Genomic DNA, 16,283 nt, shown 5'->3' with positions numbered 1-16,283 from the left:
AAGTGGTTGTTGTCACAGCTACCGAGGCGGCCGGCCTCCTCCCCGTCTCCTCCCCCCACAGTCCCGCTCCGTTTGTACGAGGCCAGGAAAGTAGGACGAGGAAGTGCGGACGCACCGGACCCAGGCAAACATCACCGGAGGCTCTACCAACCGGGTTGGCCCGTCGATTTAGGAGAGGACCAGACCGGAAATGGTCGTCTCCATGGTAACCCCTGAGCGGGTTGCCTGGGAGATGACCCCTTTCGGTCTCTGAGTCTCCGCTGTATCGTCGCTTCTAAGGCAGCTCTAACAGATCCTGGACTGTCTCCTGCCATGATTCCCGGGAAATACCGCTCTGTATCTGGCCGGGCTGCGAACAACGTAGGTTGGGTCTCCTTTCCCTTTTTTCCCGTTCGTATCGTTCTTTCTGATTGGCGTCTTTGTCCTAGGTGATGGGCTGTATTATTGGGACCAGGACCCGTGAATCTACTTAAGCTATTGTCTGACCGAGGCTTGAGATTCGTGGACTGGACCAAGGCACTTGGAGGGTGTTTAATATTGTATGATGGGTATTCAAAGTCTTGTCCAGGTTCTTGGCTTCCCAGAAGGTGGAGCTGGTCTGCTGTGAAAGGCTAAGGTTCATTTCAATTCTTTTAATCAATCTCTCACCCTTTTTTTAATTAAGAAAAAATATGTATTATGAATAGGCACTTCACCTCCTTAATCTGTCCCATTGAGATATTTACGTAGACTTAAAATGGCAAGTGTCAAAAACCTGAGTGCTAAGATAGAGTGTTAAATCGCTGCAGACATTTTGGAAAATGAATCACAGTGAAATCTTTTAATTCTTAGTCGTGATTTTATTGTTTTCAGTAGATCCTCAGAACATGATCATTTACCACAAACAAAAAGCAAGCATTCTGTTTTCTTCTAAGTGTTTGTTTTATCTTTATCTGTACCAGTTTGGGGAGAAATATGTGTGTATTTAAATTAAGAGCATATTTTATGCTATAATTTTTACATTGCAGGTGAACTGTGGGCTTCATCTGGTTATTCAAACATCATCGCTTCCTGAAAAAAGCAAAGTAAGATTTAAGCAGATTTGTATTTAAATCGAAGATAAATTATTTTATAACGTACACAATTAATAGCTTGATTTAAAGAGTAGAGCTAAAATAATTTTTATTTTCTGCCCACATAAAGTCAAAAAGCCTCTTTAAAAAACTCATTCTTATTTCACCAATTACAAGAGGTGAGTTTGGTTTTTTGTTTGTTTGCTTGTTTTTTTACCTTTAAATATTTCTTAAATCAGGATTCTTCTTAAAATTGATGGCACATCATAATTGAGTTAGGAAAGTTTTTTCTTTCTTAGTAGTCGGTAAAATGATGGTATGTCTTACTACTGATGGCATCTTATAATGGATAAAATGTGATAATTTAGGGGGATACCTCTACACCTTCCATTTAAAATCAGGGGAGAACATAATAGATTAGCAATGAAAATATATTGGGCTTAATGCTATTTAGCAGTTAAGATATGAACATAAGATTCTTTTTTCCCAAATTTGCACACAATATCCCCTGGCATTTCCATTATTTCTAGCTTTAGATTTGATTTTTGAGATACACATGTTTTTCTTTCCCTCCTGTCTCAACTCAGCCCTCATATACTCATCTACCTCCCACGGAACTGTCTCAAGACACAGAACATTTTTTCCCACTTTGCCCAAGTTGGATACCTCCAACCATCACAATTGAGTTTTTTTCCTAAAGATTGTTTAGTAGATGTCACTGGGGGAACTCTAAAGTGAAGGACAGAGTTTACAAACAACAGCATGAGGAGGATAAGGAGGGGCATGAGGAGGGTTGATGGAAGGACACCATTAGTCAAGGAGGCAGTAGTTGATTACAATACATGTGAAAATAAACACTTGGAAAATAGACCATTTGATCGTCTTGAATAAATAGCAATTAGCTAGATTAATTGAAAATATTCTTTATTATAATTGGGCATAATGGATTCCCTCCAAAGTTTTGCTAATTGATTTCAGTGGAAAAATCCTGTTTTATCATTATAATGTATTTCAAGGAACGATATGCCTTGTCCAGATTTTTTTCAAACGTATTTACTTTCTCTAGTGTAGACTTATGCTCTGAGAAAATACCTTTAGCTCATATAATTCGTAAAGCTATAATGCAAGTGCTGTTATAATGTTTACAGTATGGATGAATCAGAAGCATCATAACTCTTTTAAGATACGTACTTAGGGTTTTTTGGTGGCTAATCATGAGTGGCTGTTTTGGTTTTGTTTTTCTCAGTCTTCCTATCAAATAATTTAAAATCAACTTAGAGGAAACCCTGATTAGAAGGTTTAGATATATAATTTTATTATAATTGGATTCTTAAAAGGAATTCTGATGATAAAAACATAGTGTTGTTTTTTTCCAACAGAATTTACTTTTTGTCATATGGTTTTTGCTTTTGTTTTCTAGAAAATGGTTCCTTTAATCATTGTATTTGTGGTGGGGGTATGGAGGAATTGCAAGTGGTTTGGAGCATGGTTTCATCTGACTTCATGAAATTGATTCTGATTGTGTGTGTGTGTGTATGTGTGTGTATGTTAAAAAAACTCATAACATAAAATTCACCATTTTAGCCATTTTAAGTTGTACAAATTAGTGGTATTAAATACATTCACAAGGTTGTGCAGCCATCATCACTATGTAGTTCCAGAACTTTTTGTCACTCAAAAGAGAGTCATTAAACAATCACTCCCCATTCCCTCTTCTCATCCCCTTTAAAAACGACAAATCTGTTTTCTGTCTCTGTAGACCTTTTTATTATCAGTATTTCATAGATGGAATCCTACGCTATGTGCCATTTTGTGTCTCGCTTCTTTCACTCCGCATGTTTTCAAGGTTCATCTCTGTTGTGGCTTGTGTCAGTATTGTACATAATTTTATAATTATCTTCGTTACTTACTATTAAATTTTTCCTCAAATATGTTTTTTAGGTTGAATTCAAGCTAAATAAAGAAACGCCATCGTTCTCTGGTCGACTCTTACAACATGATCTTGAAAGAAACTACTCAAGTAGACAAGGTATTGTCAGCAAGTAGAGATCAGATATGGCTTATCTTATTTGAATAATATTGTTTAATAATCTTGACTACCTAAATCCAAATAGACCTAATTAAAAATGAAATGGTTCATTAAACAATGGTTCATTAATCAAATTGGTTTGGTATTTATTTGGATCAGAATTGATTTTATATACACAGCATAGTAGATTATTTCCAATACAGAAAAAGCAGTTGGACTGTAGTTTGAGGGTGGGCTATGCACAACAGAAGAGGAAAGAAGCTTCCAAATACTGTCTTAGAACTAGGAAAAATAGCTAGTTAATGAGGGTAAGAGTATGGGAACACAGATATCTAGGAAATAAAGAAATAATGGAAAGAGTGAAAAGTCAGGAGTAGAAAAGAAAATCTTTCCCTTACTAGTGCATATAATTGTAGATATTTTATATCAAAGGCCTTATACTTCAGTGCGCATCACCTGAGATTTTATTAGAAAGGCAGATTCTTAGTATTACCCTTCCTTTCTTCCTCTTCCCCATTCTGATTTTATAGGTCTTGAGTGGGATTTGGAAATGTGCATTTTAATGTCTCGAGTCATTCTGATGGATGTGGTTTGTGGATCACCCCTTGAAAACCACTGCCTTATATGATCTGGTTTTATTTCTGAAATGTAGTTTTCAGTCCAAGGAGAAATTTCCTTTAGCACATGTGAGTTGTTAGTTGGTTGTTAAAAACTGCTAGCCATCTGTACTGGGCTAGTGTTAAGCACTATAGAATCCTTATATACTGTACCATCCCCGCCTCCCAGAAGTTTGTATGAGGGGGTTGATGTGTATAGGCCTGTCCAGGTTGTTCATCTCATTACTGCATGAACATGTGATCATCTTGAATATTGGGTTAGTTTTCTTTTTTTATTTTGTTACTTCTGGACTTTCCTCTTGGGCCCATCTAATTTGACATGACTTTTCTCTGGTATTGTACAGTCTCGTCTTGGCCAACTGCTAGGTATGGCATCAGCTTAGCTGCAGTTCCACACTACGGGAAGGCACCTGTCTTGCTCTCTTTGATTCAGTTCAGTACATATTTATTGAGTATACTATGTGCTAGACACTGTATTAGGAACAGAGTTATAGACGTGAACCTGAAAATTTTCAAGTAGGGTTTTTTATGTTAGCATTATGAATTTCCTTTACATTTTTTATAATAATGTATTTGTTTTCTAAATCGTGAGTCAAACTTACATACTTTTCCCAAGCTCTTCTCGAGTTAGAAGAGGAGGTTGTTGTACAGATTTCTGGATGACTGGCTGGGTAAATTTATTTAAGTGCTAAGGTATTACTAGATATTTGCTAATGATTACTAGATATTGCTAGAAATAGTATGAATTTTGTGAACCTAAGAGATGAATAGAGTTTTATACATAAATAATGACTCATGAAATACAGAATTCTTTAGGGAAAAATAAACCTTTTTTTTCATTGAAGGATTTTATTCAAAATCATTCTCTGTAACAGGCTATTCATTTGTGCCCAGTTGTTTCCAAATGTGCCTTCTCCGTAGTTCCAGGCAATTTCATGCAAAGAAGACCATGTGGCTGTAGCTGTTTTTTTTTTACTTCTGTACTCACCATTCTACCTGTAAAGGCATACAACTTTGGAGAAATTATAAGTAGCACTTTATCAGGAAAGTTTGGGAATCTTTCTCTAATAAACTGCATCCTGATACCTAATCATTATAATTTCACCCTATTTCCTTTTTTACTCTATTTTTCCAAAAGTAATTAAACATAATAGTCCATTAGCATAAATTAATCAGTGGTACTTTCAGTCTAAAGGAAAGAAGCTGAATGTTTAGTTAGGCTGGTAAATCTAAAACTTGGCATGTGATTTCTTTTGGGCTTTTTGGATTATTGTTAAGAGTTAATCCCTGTATCCTTGAGATTTGTAAGAGCCAGATATTCCAGGGATACAATAAAATCTCAGTTAACCAGAATTTAATTTATTAGATCCCTTAAGTAAGAATTCTAAAATGTGTATATAGAGAGGAAGAGTCAGTACTTCACTCTTAAGATCATGATAAATCAGTGGGAAATCTAGAATCAGTATCTCAAAGATAAGGCTGAGTGGACACACACCCATCACCATGTACTATATCATCCTTCCACACATTTTCCCATCCATCCACCTACCCATCTGTTCATCCCCATATGTAGGGTGCAGTGCAGTAAAGATTCTTCTTGAGTATAGACCATTATTGAAAGAATCAAGATGATGGAGGTGGGTGAAGAGGGAGAGAGAATCTCAAGCAGGCTCTGAACTGAGCACAGAACTTGACATGGGGCTCGATCTCACGACCCTGAGATCATGGCCCTGAGATCATGACCTGAGTCAAAACCAAAAGTTGGACGCTTAACCAACTGTGCCACTCAGGCGCTCCTGATCAGCATTTTTATACCAAAATACAAGACTTTGATTTTCTTTTTTTTAAAAACAGAAATAGTATATGCAAAATAAATTTCCAATTAACTTTTAGTAAATTGGAGAATCAATTAATTAATTTATTGATCGCTTACTAAATTTGGATTTGGCCAAGAATATAAAGAGATTAAAATGAGGTCTATCTCCCAAAGAGCTTATAAATTTAATTGGGAAAACAGGAGCTTCAGATCTGGTAATTAAATAGTGACATATGAAATAATAGGAAATGTTTCAATTAAAATTTTGCCATATAGTACTGTGGTTTATATAGGGTGAAACATCCCACAAATATATATGAGTGTTTGATATACAAATATATGTGTATATATGTGGGTGTTTATATATCCATATAAGTATGTGGATGTGTCAATCATAGATCACTCTGGTTTCCAGTCATTTAGGGGATATTGTTGTGGGTTTTAAGGCGTTTCTCCCTAATCATTCTCATTCCTTGCTCTTTCTTGTAAGGTATATATCATTACTGACCATGATAGTAAGCTCATCATGGGGTAGGGATTATGACTTTTGTGTATAATAGGAACTGAAAAGTGTGAAGATAAAACTCCTTTAGGCATAAATGAAACTACTCTTTGATTATTTCCTGTATACCCCAAGTCTTCAAGGTTAAATCTGCCTCTTAAATTGAGGATTGGCTTGAAGCCTTAACAAAATGATTTAAAAACCTAACTCTGACGCTAATAAGAGAGATCCAGGTTGTCTGTTGTTTGGAGTTTTACCTTTATCATCTTTAGGTGACGAGTTACACCTTCATCAGTTAATCCTTGGACCAATTTTTGTTTGTTTCTTTTTTTTTTAACCATCTGAATTTTGATTTCCAAATCAGTTTACTGAATCATGGTTGCTTTGGTATCCTGCTAGGAGCTGAATCCTGTCACAAGAGCCGTTCATTGGTGAACATGATGGCAATTCTGAGTGAATATACTCTAGAATATCATTAGTAGTTATCTTGATGTTTCATGATATTTAGAAAAGTGGACTATGAACACTGATTATTTTGCACAAGAGGAAGGGTGTGTGATAATTCGGTTTATGCTTTGTAGACCCATAGAAGCTAGCAAATATCGTTGCTTGACAGCTTTTAAATAGTGCTATAGGGAACTTGGTTTTAAGTTGTCATCATATTGTCTGATGGTCTCCCAGAGAGTATGTTAGCATCCTAGATTTTGTTTTTTCTTTTCACCTTACTGGTCTGTTTAAGCAGAAGAATACTGTGGTAGCCATAGTTTCTATTTTACTGCTTATCGCTCCCTTCAACATCAATTGCTTCTTTCAGGAAAATTTCTCTTTATAGAAGAAAATACGTAGAGTCCTCTGATGTTCAAACTGACCCCTTTGACCCATTACTCAAATCTTACCTCATTTCTGGAACTTTGCAGCATCTCTTCTTGACCATTCTACATTCTTCTGGTTCTTTAGAATAGACCTTAATATCCACCTCCCACCAAACCCATCTTCTTAAGTGGAAAATAACGGTCACATTTATGTGTGAATATATAGCTGATACTATTTTTTATTCTGCATTTTGTTTACATTGTTCTCTATGGGCTATTAATTTCACATGTGTTTGCCAGTTTGCCGTAAGCTACTTAATGGCAGTCAGGTTTATAGGGCCAACAGCCTATAAACCTCGTAGGGGTATCATACACCCTGTGGACCCTAATTACAAATGTACAGTATTTATCCACATCCACTGGTCTCTGCAATATTTCTACTAATAGCAGCTGAACATATAAAGAAAAAGTGATACATCTGCTATCCAAAACTACTTTCTCTGTATTTCCAGTAGCAAAGTCATGTACTGTGTAGCTTTGTGATAAACTTTTTGATATTTTGAAGGAGATGGAAGAGTAATAAGCCCTTCGCCTCGTAATAAATCATCATGCATCTCATCCACGCCAAACGTGACAGAACTATGTGGGCTGGAAATGAAAACTGCCATGAGCTCCTTATCAGCATTTGGAGATTCTTCCATGCAGACACCTTCAAAGTCCAGAATCCGGCAGGGCTGTCATAGTGCTGGCCCAAATGTATCTGGTAATGAGGGACTATCATCTCAGTTTTAAGAGACTTAACATTTAGTATTAGGAGTCAGCCTTATAAAGGGGTAGAGATAGCGCTAGAGTAGTTCTGTACTTTCAGCCGATCTGTAGGGCAAGGGAAAAATGATTTTGTATATACGGAACATATATACAGAACACGGAGTTTAGGGTTGAGGAGGAAAGAAACAAACTCATATATAGTAATTAATTTTAAGTGTAGAGAGTCTATGGAAACTGTACTTTCCAGAAAAGATATTTGTAGATGCCAAAGTTCTCTAAATATAAGGTGACTTTAGTTTCAAGATTTTAAAGGTTTTTCTTAATCAAGTAATTTGTATGTCCTTTTCAATAGGTGATCATATTACTCTGGCAAGCTCATCAATGCCATCATTTCCCATTCTGCAACGTTCTTCTGAAGAGAAAATTCTTTACTCAGACAGGTTGACCCTAGAAAGGTGAGGACAATTTCTTTTCTTTTCGTTTCTTCTTTTGGCTAGATAATACATAAACATGGTACAGGATTGGAAAGATAGAAAAGTCGTTCTCTCATCTCTTGTTCTCCAGCTCCCCAGTTCTCCCACATAGGTGTAATCACTGTTACCACTTTTTTTTTTTTCTTCCAGGGGGGTGGGGACGGATTTTATAGCCATGTAATATAACGGAGCTTACCTATACCCTGAAAGAGTAGTATAGGAATTCTAGACTATGACATTGATAAAAATGGATTTTAGGATAGAAAAATTTATGATATAGACCTCATATGGGCCCTTCTGGGCCCTATCCAGTTGAGTTCCTGTTAACGTCACTGGCCTGACCTCCTAATTTCTCCTTCATTCACTCTGCTGAAGTTACACCTGTCTCCTTGGTGCTGCTTGAATACCGCAAGCATGCTTATACCTCAGGACTTCTGCACTTGATGTTCCCTTTGCATAGAATGCTTTTCCCCCACATACCTGTAGGTTCACTCCCTAACCTCCTTCAGGTCTTTACTCAAATGTCATCATGTCGGGGATAACCTTCCCCGCCACCATCTCCAAAGCTGCTACCCCTTCCACCCTGACACTCCCCCCAACCCCCTTCTCTGCCTTATTTTTCTTTTTAGCATTTATCACCCTCCAACATACAAAGTATTTTACTTATCAGGTTTATTGTTTGTCTCCTCCTACGGGAATATAAGCTCCACAAACACTGAGAGTTTTGTACAGTTCTGTATCCTGAGCACCTAGAACAGAGCCTGGGACAAAATAGACTAAAAAATTGTTGAACAAGTGAATATATTTAGGATTTGATTCCTAGTTTTAAATCTAGGAAGCCCTCGAACCTTCTTACACTGCTGGTGGGAATGCAAACTGGTACAGCCACTCTGGAAAACAGTATGGAGGTTCCTCAAAAAGTTAAAAATAGAGCTACCTTATGACCCAGCAATTGTACTACTAGGTATTTATCCAAAGGATACAAACATCATGATTCAAAGGGGCACATGCACCCCAATGTTTATAGCAGCAATGTCCACGATAGCCAAAATATGGAAAGGGCCCAGATGTCCACCAACAGATGAATGGATAAAGAAGATGTGATATATATATATCACATATATATGTAAAATATATATGTATATATAAAATCCAAACATATATAAAATGGAATATTATATATCTATAATGGAATATTACACAGTCATCAAAAAGAATGAAATCTTGCCATTTGCAACGATGTGGATGGAACTAGAGGGTATTATGCTGAGCTAAATAAGCCAGTCAGGGAAAGATAAATACCATATGGTTTCACTCCTATGTGGAATTTAAGAAACAAAACAGATGAACATAGGGGCAGGGAAGGAAAAATAAAATAAGATGAAAACAGAGGGAGACAAACCATAAGAGACTCTTAACTATATAGAACAAACTGAGGGTTGCTGGAGGGGAGGTGGGTGGGGGGATGGGGTAAGTGGGTGATGAGCATTAAGGAGGGCACTTGATGTAATGAGCACTGGGTGTTATATGCAACTGATGAATCACTGAATTCTACCCCTGAAACTAATAATATAGTGTATGTTACCTAAATTGAATTTAAATAAAAAAATAAAACAAATCTAGGAAGCCCTTGGCAGTAGAATGGTGGATGAAGCACCCTTATCCTATGTTAGTGCTATAACCAGTCTAGAAAAACCAATGCTGCTATGCATACCTTTAGCTTAGCAGTCGTTTCCAAGAGCATATTTGTTTTTGTTTTTTTTTTAAGATTTTACTTATTTATTTGAGAGAGAGAGAGAGAGTGAGTGAGAGAGAGAGAAATGGAGCAGGGGAAGGTCAGAGGGAGAAGGAGAAGCAGAGCTGTACATGAGGCTTGGTCCCAGTACTCCAGGATCACGATCTGAGCCTAAGACAGATGCTTAACTGACTAAGAGCAAATAGTTAAGCAAACTTCTTACATTAGCAGGACACAACTGACAGTGAATTGTCATAGACCATCTGTGTGTGTGGTTGGGAAAAAGCTCTCCGGAGGGTGTGATGTGTTGTGTTGTAGGCAGAGCACCACTTGAGGGCACTAACTCTCATGACAGTTTTGCAGTATTGTTGTTCCAGTATCAAGTAGGATATGCAGAGGCAAAAGTATTGTCCAATATGCATCTGGTATTGGGACAGGAGGTGCCCTGAGCAACTCAGGGATTTTGTAGGCAGAACAACCCCCACCCCGCCCGGCCCCGCCTTACCACCTCGGAAAGCACTGGCTTATTGCGTGTGTGTGTTTGCTTGTTTTACTGCATGGCAGGGACTTAGGGGGTTAGGGGGTGGACAAGTGAGCCTTGCAGTTGGACTTAGTCACTGGATTTGGAATCTAAGAAAGTGACTTTATTTCAAGCTATAGTAACTTATATAAGAGAGAAGTCCGAGATTATTTATTTTCCTTTCTCAGTGATGACTGACTCAAAAATTGGATGAACTAGAAGCTGGGGTATTGGTAAGTTTAACTGAGAAACAGAGGAAGACTGAAGCAGGAAAAAGGAGACAAAGTTATTTGCTAAGCTGATAAAGATGTAAATTTTAAACTAGAATACTTGTCATTTATTAATTTATAATTTATAAGACAAGAAGCAAATGTGGTAGTATTGAGTGCGTGAAATGAATTCTAAATAAGCACACAGAAAAGAATTAAACTCTTGTCTATTATGTTTTACTTTTCTTCTATTTTAAACTGAGTTTTTCAGGATCTGTATTTTTAAACATCGTATCTTTGTCAACTGTTTGCATTCAGTCATTTCTTTGTGCCAGTCATCTTTATAAATGAGGATGATTCTGATCACCTCCACAATTTCACTCATGCTTGTAGCATTCTGATTTATTTTCTTTCAAGGTTACGTTTGCTTGGTTTTTACTGAAAGGAAGTACTAATAAGTCTCTCCTATAGTTGTTCACACACTGATCAATACAGTGACATTTTCCTTGAACACTGTTGAAAACGTCAGAGTGGAATCACTCCTCTCTGGCCATTTTATCACAAGAGTGGAATTCTTAAAGGACCCTGTATGTATTTACTTCACATGTAGTACATAATAACTTTTTGCATAATAGAGGCTTTAGTGTTTCAAAGACAGCTGAAAGGATGTAAGGTTTCATCCTATCCACTAGCATTCTAAATGTTCTGCAAAGTCTAAAGTTAATGTTGAACATGTAAACATTCTTAAAGTCTAAGCTTCTGAGGGAATGTGTTATAAGGACCACCTTTCCATTAATGGATTTCAGGATGCAGCTGTTTCCATCATAGTGAACTGTAGATGTCTGAATTTCTTGCTTTTCCTAAGATGTAGTCCAGCTCAAGAGGCTGTGGTTCTCTGAGAGACCTGTGTATAAATTGTTGTTTTTTCCCTTATAACTTAGTTGCCTGGGCAGTGTTTGTATCAGTGGATTGATAGCAAGGACATCTCTTAGGTTATGTGACATGGCTCTTTGAATCATTGCAGTCTTCAGAAAGCAATTACATTGAGTGTTTTCTGATAAGTCAGTTTTATGTGAAATAACTGATATTGGAGATTTTTTTAAATATAATGAGATCTTAGACTTCATTATAATAATTGCCTTTGTCAAAGTATATTGTCTTTTATAGAAGTGATTTACAATTAGATCTAGGATGCTCCATTCCTGGAGCCAAGAAGTGGTTCTCTTTAGCTTTTTTCTCCTCACAGCATGGGAGCACAAAGATACTATTAATAATATTTGTAATAATAAAAAGAAGAGGCAGGTTGTCACATCGAAACTTTATTAACCTTTTAAAATGTTTTCTAGGCAGAAGCTGACTGTATGCCCTATCATTGATGGAGAGGAACACCTTCGTTTGTTGAACTTCCAACACAATTTTATAACTCGGATCCAAAATATTTCTAATCTACAGAGGCTCATATTCTTGGATTTATATGATAACCAAATTGAAGAAATCAGTGGGCTTTCTACTCTGAGATCCCTCCGTGTCCTTCTGCTGGGGAAAAACAGGTAATCTTTGTAGAACAGATTTGTTCATTTACTCAGGGCTAATATTGAGACTTCTGGTTTAAGATGGCAACTCAGAACTGAATATACTTAAGAAACGAACACACTGAAAAAAAAAACAAATTGACTAAAATTGGTAAGATTATTTGAATGGATTAAGATGCAGTCATAATTTGTTTTACGAGATTCAATCTGACAGTCAAACCAAATAGTATTTGTTGAATGGGTATTTTATTATTTCCATTGCTTCCCAGTGCCATATCTTATATGGAAGTAAATAGCAGACTTTGGCCTTAACTTTATGTTTTCTTGGGCTATCTTGTAAGTGTGGATTCACTTTAGGTTTATGTGTGTTTCACTTATCATTCCTCCCAGTGCTTGACTGCGGGCGGACGTTTGCTATTTCATGTTTGTCAAATTACTGATTGATTCTTGTTTAGATGGTGTTTTCAGTATGAATTTAACATTACATCCTATAGGAACTTCCCCAGTTCTTTTTATAAGGCTGTATTATGTAGTGCAGTTACACAATTTCTGACTAATTTCCTTGATATTTGTCTATGACTTTTCTCTCCATTCTGTTTTGCTGGATAGCTTTTGCAGTGCCTACAAAGAAGGGCTGTTGAGCATACTCCAGAAATAACTTTTATGGTATCAAATGTTGAATTTTAGATACAGCATTATACCCAAGCTTGGTTCCCCTCTCCCCTTCCCCCACCTCCTCCCTGATAGCATGGATCTCGAATTACCTCTTTATTCTCACTGGCCAGTGGTAATATAAGGTACTTTTTCTAAGATCATGCCCCAGAATCCTAGGCTCTTGTCCGTTCTCTGTGGTTTCTTGAAAGTTCCCACCAATGTAGTTTATCGCCTCTACTTGGTTCCAGCGTTACACCGAGCATTATGGTAGCTGGAGGGAATTTGGGGAAATGGTAGGAGCATGGAGTGTTAGAGCAGAAAGTGACCTCAGAGACCAGTTCTCTCATCTCAGAGATGAAGAAATGGAGATGTAAAGGGACTTTTGCAAGGTCAGATATGTATAACCTGTATGCAGTAGGAGTACCCCAGTGGAGCAGTTGAGGGAGTAAAGTGAGAAGTCAACTTTTCATGCATTGAAGGCATTCCCTTCGAGGTGCTCCTGTTCTCTCTCCCAGAGATTTCTTAACTAGTCCTGACCCTTGGAGTTTTGATTTGTTTGAGTAGCTTCCATTCACGCTTTAGCACTATTGCCTTATGCCCTCCTTTCAGTCCCGGAGTCTGTCCTAGTGGCATTTGTGATCTCCTTTGCTGGTTTTAAACAGAGTCTCTAAGAGCTGCTCCTGGCTCCCAGTGTTTTAAATCAACTCAGTCTCCTTTTCTTCCTGCTTCTACTTGCAGCTTTCCTGGCTTCTTGGAAATAACCTCTTTAAGTTTTTTAAAAATGAAGTTGTGGGCTCAAAGACACCAGTCCATCTGACCTTCTGACCTTTTCAGAGGTCTCTTTGCTCCTCCAAGTCTAAGGGACCTAATGCCCTTTGCTGTAGCCTTACCTTGGTCAGGTAAAAGCAACCTAATGCAGTCTCTTCTTCCTCTTTCTACTTCACATTTTTGTTTGTTTTGTTTGCGTTTGGTCATGTTTTACTTTATTTTTTCACAAAAAGAAAATAGCCATTAAGCAATTTTAGAGCCGTTAGTGTACTCGAATAAAAAAGAAAGACAAGTTTCCACATTCTCCAAAATGCGTGTTTCTGAAGTATGCACGGTTCTGAAGTATTAACAGTGCCCATCCGCCTTGTGTTTTTAGGTCAGCTGTGTGAGCCTGGAAGATGCAAGTCTAACCTGAGGCAGTACCTTAGTGAACTTTAGGCAAACCTGGCTGGGAAAGTGCTCAAGGAGAGAGCAGCTCCTTTGCTAGCCTGTCTCCCCTGGTTTGTCTTGGATGAACTGTTGCCCCCTGCTGGGGGAGTCCCGGAAGTTTTCTCCCTCTCACTTTGCAGAGCGCTGCACCATCTTTTAGTCCAAGACAATGGAACCAGATGTTAAAATCAGGGCAACCATATTCTTCTAAGTTCAAGCAGCTCCCACAAAGATTTCTGCCCCAAAGCTACAACGACTGTGCTCAGATTCTGTATGTGAGGTTTGCGTTGCTACCGAGGAACCCCCGGTCCTTCTGTACCACTGCGTTACTGAAGTTCTTGCCATCTCACTCTTCTGCTTTTTGTGTTCCTGTTTGTCCTTATGAGATCTTCTGGTGCCCTCATGATCACAGGCTAATGGGTGGAACTTCTATGTATTTTTTTTCTGATCACCCAGGACTATAGATACAAAACTCTCCACCAGGCTCTGGGATTCCATATTCCTTTCCTATTGCTTCCTTGAAGGTCTCCACTTAAGGATTTGCCTCTAACACCTGAAAAGCTTAGCCTTCATATAGATTCTGAGGTGAGGGCCTCACGCAGGCCTCAGTATCATAACGTAGCCTGCAGAGATGGGCTCTGACGTACCCCTCCGGGTCTGTAACTGCTGATGTGATGGGCGAGGCTTGTGTTTTCCTAGTTTTAGTCCATTTAATGGGAGAACTTCCTTCTAAAAAATCTTTCAGGTCATTTCGGGAACTGACTAGGATTCTGTGGATTCCTCAGATCAATACCTAATCTAAGCAGTGGTCTCCTGGTCAGCTGATACCTTCATCTCCCTCTGAATTCTTTAGAATTGGATCTTTTTTTTTAGGTCATTAGGTGTTGCGGGTGGGGAAAGAATCTGTGATAAAGGTAGTTCACGAAGACAAGACACCGAGATGTTTGATTGGTCTTGGGTTTAACTGACAGCGAGCTACTTACCTATTTTTTTTCCCTATTCACCTGGGCAATCCAAGTCTGAAATGAGAATAATAAAGCCACTATATGTCAAAGCTAAAAGAATGCTTGAAGTCACAATATATAGGAACTGTTTTACTGGATAGCTTAATAGTATGTGAGGCCCTGGTGGAATTCTGTGGGAAGGCTTACTGCACATGAAGGTCTCTGGGATTGAAGTACCTTAAAACTGCCCAGGGTTTCTGATAGATACAGAAACAAAGCATCGATCCTCCAAATCAGAGAACTTTAGGCTGAGACCGTCTCCATCCCTTGTGTATAATTTTCAAAATGTTAAAAATACAATTCTCAGACAAATAGTAATTAACAGGCCAATGTTTTAATTAACTCAATAATGAAGGAACCAGTAGGATGACAAAGCTGATTCAAAAGGAGGATAAGAGAAACTGATCAATGAAAAGTAAAGAGTGCCAGAATACGCTTAGGTTATAAAACAGGTTGATGTCCTACAAAGCAATAAAATCATAACCCTCTGGGTTATTTTTCTAACACAAAGGACTAAATTACATTCCTACCTGGCAGAAATCATCATTATATCTTAATCAGTTTTCTACCAGTTAGTATATAACACTACAGAGTTTGGGCTCTAATCACTAGTGTTAGGTGACCCTTAGATAAGCTTGCTCACAGTGCTCTGATATGAATTGAAAGGACATGCAGTTATTCCTTTGCCTTATTTACACATTTTGGTTATCTATGCTGAGTAGCACTCTTTCTTCTTCTTTTTTTTTTTAATTTTATTTATTTGAGAGAGAGAGATCATGAGCAGGGGGGAAGGGTAGAAGGAGAAGCAGACTCCCTGCTGAGCAGGGAGCCCTATGTGGGACTCATCCAGGACTTTGGGATCATGACCTGAGCCAAAGGTAGATGCTTAACCGACTGAGCCACCCAGGCACCCAACACTCTTTCTTCTATACCCACCATATCACAGTTTACAAAATCGGTTTTTATACTGTGTGTTTTTCACTTGAATATATTTTATTATTTACATCTTCCCATATCATTAAATGTTGTTTGAAAAAACATTTTTTGAAAATACATTTTAAGAGCTGCATAACGTAGATAGATGGATGTGTAATAATTAGTTAATATTTCCATGCGTTAGACATTTACGTTGTGTCCTTTTTCTTTGCTGTGATATTGCTGTGATAAATCTCCTCATCCATAAATCTTTGCCTGTCTGATTATTTCATTAGAACATGCTTTAGGACTTTCAAAGTAGGTGAGTTCATCCTCATGAAACTCATATGAAAAGAGAGTTGAGATTTGGTGACGGAGGTCTGTATTTTAAGGTAATACTTCTCAAAATGTGATCTCTGGCCCAGCAGCATCAGCACCACCTAGGAAC

The 16,283-nt window shown here is 37.9% G+C and overlaps 1 protein-coding gene across 4 annotated transcripts in view; it reads left to right on the top strand.

Annotated features, from left to right (window-relative positions):
• The first annotated feature begins 71 nt into the window (after positions 1-71).
• The window catches only part of LRRC49 (leucine rich repeat containing 49), a 154,618-nt gene continuing 138,406 nt past the window's right edge, over positions 72-16,283 (top strand). The window contains exons 1-6 of one of the 4 annotated variants that reach the window (XM_045810682.2): positions 72-360; positions 1,008-1,064; positions 2,994-3,081; positions 7,394-7,591; positions 7,949-8,051; positions 11,880-12,083. In XM_045810682.2, coding sequence (XP_045666638.2) covers positions 313-360; positions 1,008-1,064; positions 2,994-3,081; positions 7,394-7,591; positions 7,949-8,051; positions 11,880-12,083 — 698 coding nt within the window. In that variant the 5' untranslated portion in view covers positions 72-312. The remainder of the gene's footprint in view (positions 361-1,007; positions 1,065-2,993; positions 3,082-7,393; positions 7,592-7,948; positions 8,052-11,879; positions 12,084-16,283) is intronic. The other 3 variants (XM_045810680.2, XM_087856817.1, XM_045810681.2) reach the window with 3 other exon arrangements.

The sequence above is a fragment of the Ursus americanus genome, chromosome 28, assembly GCF_024610735.1.
Source record: "Ursus americanus isolate L20-20 chromosome 28, mUrsAme1.1.p, whole genome shotgun sequence".
In the NCBI taxonomy this organism is placed as follows: domain Eukaryota; kingdom Metazoa; phylum Chordata; class Mammalia; order Carnivora; family Ursidae; genus Ursus; species Ursus americanus.
This window is presented reverse-complemented; position numbering and strand designations above follow the sequence as displayed.